The sequence below is a fragment of the Nyctibius grandis genome, chromosome 11 (assembly GCF_013368605.1).
Source record: "Nyctibius grandis isolate bNycGra1 chromosome 11, bNycGra1.pri, whole genome shotgun sequence".
Taxonomy (NCBI): domain Eukaryota; kingdom Metazoa; phylum Chordata; class Aves; order Nyctibiiformes; family Nyctibiidae; genus Nyctibius; species Nyctibius grandis.
In genome coordinates, this window is record NC_090668.1 from 1,539,920 (window position 1) to 1,546,496 (window position 6,577).

General features: G+C 47.7%; 1 protein-coding gene across 1 annotated transcript; it reads right to left on the minus strand.

Moving 5' to 3' along the window:
* Nucleotides 1–3,557: 3,557 nt before the first annotated feature.
* Nucleotides 3,558–6,352, minus strand: HOXC9 (homeobox C9). Its single transcript, XM_068410662.1, has 2 exons — nucleotides 5,788–6,352; nucleotides 3,558–3,802 (listed from the first exon to the last, which is right to left on the minus strand). The coding sequence occupies exons 1-2, from the start codon at nucleotides 6,350–6,352 to the stop codon at nucleotides 3,558–3,560; spliced, it is 810 nt and encodes a 269-aa protein (XP_068266763.1).
* Between the last annotated feature and the right edge of the window lie 225 nt (nucleotides 6,353–6,577).

The following is a 6,577-nucleotide window of genomic DNA, read 5'->3' on the forward strand; positions in this document are numbered from 1 at the left end:
ACACGGGCAGGATTTTTGGAAAAAGCCATTTCCCCCCCTTCACCCCCTTTATTTTTTTTCCCCATTTCCCCCTTTTCTCACCCATAAAAACAACAACAACAACAAAATAGCAGCGCACGCACGCGGGGCCAAACAAACCCACCAGATGTGCCACCCCCCCCTCCCCACCTCCCCGCTTTTATCAGTTTTAGCTTCGAGTTGGGGTTTGATTTTCTCTCTTTTTTTTTTTTTTTTACCTCCCCTCATCCGAGGGGGGTCTGTTGTTTGTAGCTTGTAGACAAAACATTCCAATAATCCGGTTTCAAAGAGAAGAGCACCCACCTTATTTAAACCATAAAACAATTAAAGCCAGACGTCTAGCCAGATCTAGGGTCCTGTTTTGTTCGCTCCCATTCAGCCCCGCATAGCAGGGAGACAAACAGAGTTGTAAAAGTGGCATTTTTTTGGCTGCGGAAATGTACCTATGGACAGCTGTAGGGTCCTGTCGGTTTTGTGTGCCTTACAAAAGGGCAGATTTCAAACCAGGCACACACACACCACACACGCACCCGAAAAAAAAAAAAACCCACCACTCCCAGAACCTTATATACTATATATATTTTTTTTTATTATTTTTTTCTCTCTCCTAAAGCGCATCTCTCCCCGGGCAGAAATACATGTGCATGTTCACAAGCGCCGGCACACAATAGCTGTATCAGTATGCGTCTGCACACACGCGCCATATGTCAAAGAATGCCCAAATTGGAGCATTTTGATACACTAATGCGGGGAAACGCTGGGCGCAGGGTGTGCTGCTGGGTGCGAGCCGCATATATATATATATTTTAAATTATTATTATTTATTTGAAGCCACACTGGGGTTTGTTGTTTTTTTTTTTTCTCCTCTGGCTGCTGTGGAGGAGAAATTCAATGGCTGAGCCGCACCAGCGCAGCCTCCCAGCAGGGCCAAATGGCATTTTATAACTGGTGTAACCCTTCACCGGGGGACGGAGCGGGGAGGGGGGGGTTTAAGGATACCGGGGGCCTTGCACATGAACTAAAACTGCGGCAGGATTTTAACCCAACCCAACCCACCAACAAAAGAAAACCCCAACCAGCAGCTCGGTGGAGACAAAGGGGCATCTCCTCCTCTGCCCGCCGGCTCGAATGGGGGTCTGGCCGGAGGGATGACTGCGGCAGGGAGGGAGAGGGGCTGCGGAGGGAGGGGGGAAGCTGGGGAGGGAGTGGGGGGGGACTGGCGAGGGAGGGAGAGGGGAGGCAGGGGGAGGGAGCAGGCTGTGGTCGCACTGGAAATGAGATCCGCTTGAATGAAAGGGGGGCCAAAATGAACTTCCATACATCATGTCTTTTCAACATCGCTAAACGCTCCTGACAAGCCCCTCCAGAGAGCCGGGTCCGAAACTGCCTCCAAAGTCCTGTCCAAATGATGATCGGGATTTATTTAATTTTTACCCCCCCCTCTTAATTAATAATGATAAAACGAGGATGATTTCTCCCCTCTCGCGAAGAGGACGTGGGCGAGCCGCTTGCAGACCCTGCAGGATTTTATTCTTTATTTGAGGCGGGATGAACGAAGGGAGAGAAGCAGATGGGAGGGAAAATAATAATAATAATATTTTAAAAAATGAATTGACATGACTTAGATGGAAAGATTCCCCCCCCCCCTTTTTTTTTTTTGTCCATAAATCTTTCGCTCTGCTAAAATGTTTTCTAACCTGACCATTTCATTGCGCTCGTTAAGGTTTTTTCCAAACAGACCTAGCACAAAACTGGGATTGTAAAAAGGCTTTTTAGCTTCCCCTGCTCCAGGGATGTCTCCGCTGATAGACCGCGGTGCGCCTGTCCCCCTCCGGTGACCAAAATAGACCCCGCTTTAAAAGCGAGGACACAAATCAGGGGAAAGGAAAAGAAACCTCCAAATGCTTCAGCAAGAAATATTAAAGAGCAATATTTTATGAGATCAGCAGAAGTAATCGCTTCCAGATTTTTTTATTTCGGAGGAACTGGGACGAGGGCGACAAACGTATCTCGCTCGCCTGATCTGGTTTTGATTAGAAAGATTAAAACGCTGCTCCACTCATTTCATTAAAGAAAGGGACCTATAACAAGTTTTTATGATTAAACATCCCTCGCTGCTCATTTTTTATACAAGCTCCTGCCTCTTGTTCCTCATTCAGCAGCCTGGAAAGCGCCCAGAGCAGGAGCCATTGATGCAGCCCGGCTCCAGGCGCTGTGGGCAGCGGGTTTGCTCGCCTCTGCACAACCCACTGCAGCACCAGCCCCATCTCGCCCTGGCAGGACGGGGGGGGTTTGACCTTTCCGCAGCCAACAACCCTTTTTTATTTATTTATTTTTTTAATCTCCCTCGTGTAGGGCAAAGGAAGGGGCGGGGGGGCTGCCTTTTTTTTTTCTTTACCCCGAAAATGTGCAGCCTGCCGCATCACCACACATTTATTTCTTTATTCCCCTGCTCTTTCTTCCTCCCTCCCCAGCCCTTCTCCACCGCAGACAGTTCTGGGTTTGTTTTTTTTTTTTTTGTCCTTCTCCTGGGCTGTCTTGCGAGCTGCAGCACTTCCAGCAACCCTCCAAGTTTTTGGCAACCCATCGATAAGGCAGCAGCTCCCCCTGAGCGGATGGCAGAGAGCGGATGCCTTTGCCAGCTCCTCTATTCCCAGCATCCATATTTAGTCTTTTTACATATCCTTCGATTGCCTGGGGTCATAAATTAGTACAATTAATTATCCCAATCTCAAAATTGATGGCACATAGAACCCTTACCTCAGCGCCTTTTTATTATGGTACTCTGAAATGGAAAAGTGCTGGGGAAGGAAGCAGAAAGCTCCGCTCTCCTTCGGCTGCGGGGGATGCTCGGGTCCGCCCCGCCGAGGCACCGGCACCGCCTGGCAAAGCCCCGGGGCTGCTCCTCTGCAAAGGGCTTTAAATAAAAAGACACCTACATACTGATTTTTTTTTTCTTTTTTTTCCTTTTTTTTTTTTCCCGTGACGTTAGGTATATTTACATAGAGCTGCTCTACAATAGCGAACGTAACAATATTACAGAACGGTTCTGAGACGAGAATAAAATACACAAATAAGTACAGCAGAAACGTCCAACACCATGACAGAACATCATTGAGCCATATTCCCTTCAGTCTTTTTTTTTTTTTCTCTTTTTCCTCTCTTTTGTACAAAATATTCACTCACGAGCTCGCGGAATTAAAAAATAAAAATACTGGATAAGTTTAATTTATGAAATAAAATACAAAAAAAAAAAAAAATTCAAGTACTTCTTGTGTTTGTTTTGCGAGGAGGACAAAACAAGGAAGAAGAAAGGAAGAGAAAACAAACCCCCCGGACATCTTTCTTTTATTTAGTTGCATTTTAGAAAAGACTCGTGTCCCAAAACGCTTGCTGTGTTTGCCTATAATGCTAAACATTCATCCGCACATTCAAAGTCAGAAACATTTCAACCCCCAAAAACAGCCTCTTTTTTTTTTTTTTCCTTTTTTTTTTTTTTCTCTCCACCCTCGTTTCTCATTGCCTGGACTTTGCCAACTTTATTGCTGTTCTTTATCGGTTTTTTCTTTATTCATTTTCTTCATTTTCATTCGCCTGTTCTGAAACCAGATTTTGACTTGGCGTTCAGTGAGATTAAGGACTCTGGCTACTTCGTACCTCCGGTCCCGTGTAAGGTACATATTGAATAAAAACTCTTTTTCCAGTTCCAGGGTCTGATACTTTGTGTAAGGACATCTTTTCTTCCTCGTGGAGCGCGCATGAATCCAATTTGCGACGGGATTGTCTGAGAAAGAAGATTTTTATATTTTTTTGGGGGGAAAGAAAAAAATCAATGTATACAGCTGGCCTTTCTTCCCTCCTCCCCCCTCCACGCCCTGGTGTATCTATAGGAAGAAACCTGTTTAATTAGCAAATCTTACCTAAATATTTTAAGTGACCTTCAGAAGAGTTTAATCTGTTTATTTTGGAGGGGTCATTTCCTTCTCTTTTGCTGCTGTTCTCACATAAAAGTTTCACTAAATAAAACTGTAGCAATGGGTTTAAAATAATAATTATCCACATGACTGCTACCAGCAGTAATCTAAGAACATAGTCATAAAAAGTCAAAATTCCCACCATTTCATAGGCCCATAAACTCTTTTTACAACCTCAGCTCTCCAATACTTTCCCTAGAAGCTTTCCCAGACCTGGAAAGCCGAGTTTGTTTTTCTTTTTTTTTTTTTTAATATCTTCAGGATGACACGCGAGATGTCCCACTGGCTCCCAGAAATTGGCTTTATTTTTTTTTTATTTCCTCCCTCCTTAACCTAAAGGACCTTCCACGCTGCTGCCACAGCTTGGCCAGGGGAGCAAACCCATCCTTAGGATAAGGGTTTTTTTCCCCCTCTGCCCGTTTTAGGCAGCTGCCTGCCAGCCAAGGGGCGACTTTCACCCCCTGATTCCTCGACTTATTTTTATCACGAGGGTGCCTGGCACCAGCCCGCCTGTCATAAATAGAGGTGTGAGCGTCTTACCAGATAGACAGCGAGATACCGAGGCACCAAGGTGCTCCCAGCTGCTGTCACCCAGCTTTATCGCTCGGAAATCACCCGCATCTTAGGCCGGGGAAGGGTGGTGGTGGGGGGTTGGTGTCCCACCAAACCCAGGGCACGGCCGAGCGGTTTGCGGGGGGTGTGCGGTACCCCGGCGGGTGCACCCGCATCATCCCTCCTGCATCCCCCGCGGATGCTGAGTTCCTCTCCGGGAGGGTTTGGGGAGGAAGGGGTTGGGGTTTAGGGGTTCGGGTTTATTTTTTAATCCCAGGAGCTGAGCTGCCCTCCTGCCTGCATCCCCCAGGAGCTGGTCCCCTCTGCAGAGCCCCTGCGCTGCAGCCTGGAGGTGAGGGTGATGGTGGCCGTTACCTGACTCCTGCCCCTACAATGTTCAAGGTTTCCTGATGGCTGAGTTGGTTGTTGGTTTGTTTTTCTTTTTTTTAAGCTTTTTCGCCCCCCTCCCTCTCTCACTTGGGCTGCAGAAGATGTTTCTTCAAGTGTATGGTCCAATGTCCTGCGCTCTCTGCCTTTTGCCCTCAGCTACCTCCACACAGTTAGTTTATGCCTTTACAATTCCAATTTTCCTCCTTACTTCTCCCTACACACACCCCCCACACACACCCCCGGCCCCCCGCCCAGGGCACCCACCTTTTCCTTTATTCCCACGTGTTGGAGCATTTTATGGATAATTGCACCGGTGGAGCTTTTATTGATTTTAAAAACAGATAAAGAGACACCTCTGCATTTATCCAGCTGTATTCCTTTCCCCTCCCAAAAAAAAACCCCACATAAATATGTTCGCTTCCAGCCAGCTACAACTCCTCCTTGTTCTTTGAAAGTGGAAATATTTGAAAGCGAAGAGGTTTCTCCCTCTGCTACCCCCCCTCTCGCTGCCTCTCACACACGCACTCTCCTTCTCTATTTTTTTTTTAAAATTTTTTTTTCAATTCCCCCCGGTGGAAGGTGATGAATATTTGAGCAAAGCAGCCAACAGCATCCCCCCCGCCAACCCTTGCAAAAAAAAAAAAAAAAAAGAGAAAAAAAAGACTAAAGAGCCCCAAACAAAATACAGATATTCGCTCTCCGGCTCTGCTAGGCGGACTCGCTCAAACCCCCAGATCTTCCTGCGTATCTGGAGTTTTAGGGTCGGGCTCTCTAAGGTAATTTCATTTTATTGAGTAGGGTCCTGGAAGCCGTAATGCCTCCCCGGTCGTAAACAAGAATGACTTCGACTTACTAGGGTCTAATTCGTGCTTTTCTTCTTTGTGTTTGCTGGAAGCGATGGCTTCGGACTCCGGGGAAGGAATTGTCTGCGCTGCTCTGTCTCTCAGCTCCCCCGGAGCCCCGTACATGTAGTCCGCGTAGCCGCGGCCGTCGGCGGGGCCACACTCCGCCCGTCGCCCGGGGAAAGCATCGGGCTTGAGGCCGTAGGGGCGAGCACCGGGGGCGAAGGCCGGGAAGGAGACGGCCCCGGCGAGGGGTTCCAACCAAGTCCGCATGTACCTGGGCTCGGCCCCCACGGGTGCCTGGGGAGCGTAGGGGTGGTGGTAGCCCACGGAGGATTGGGAGTGGACGGGAGCCCAGGAGGTGGTAAAAACGGCCGGCTTGGGGGCGAAACTGCAGGACGGAAAGTCGGCACAGTCCGGGACTAATCCTGACGGTCGGGCAGCAGCCGGGTGGGAGGCAGTGCTGGGGAACCTGGAGGCCAAGAGCTCTTCGTTTTCGTGGCTTATCAAGGAGTCAACATAGTAGTTGCTTATGGGGCCAGAAGCCGACATGGTTCCCCCCTCTTTTACATTCATAAGATTATTGTATGAACTGTATGTGTACTTTTTATCTTCTCATAGAACAATCAGGGCAGGTAATTATTTTTTCAGCCTTTCCCAGTGTGCCATTGGCTGCCCGCCCTCACGTGATTGTATTTACCCAAAAATATAGCGTGGATCAATCCGCAGGTCTTTTTTTTTTTTTTTTCCTGCCTTTTTTTTTTTTTTTTTTTTAATAACGCGACCCGGCTTTTCCTAAAA

Excerpts from the sequence above, each read along its gene's own strand:
- HOXC9 (XM_068410662.1), bottom strand. The coding sequence starts at position 6,352 with ATGAATGTAAAAGAGGGGGGAACCATGTCGGCTTCTGGCCCCATAAGC. Across the intron at positions 3,803-5,787 it reads AAAGCACGAATTAGACCCTA|ACAATCCCGTCGCAAATTGG; the intron begins GTAAGTCGAAGT and ends CTTCTTTCTCAG.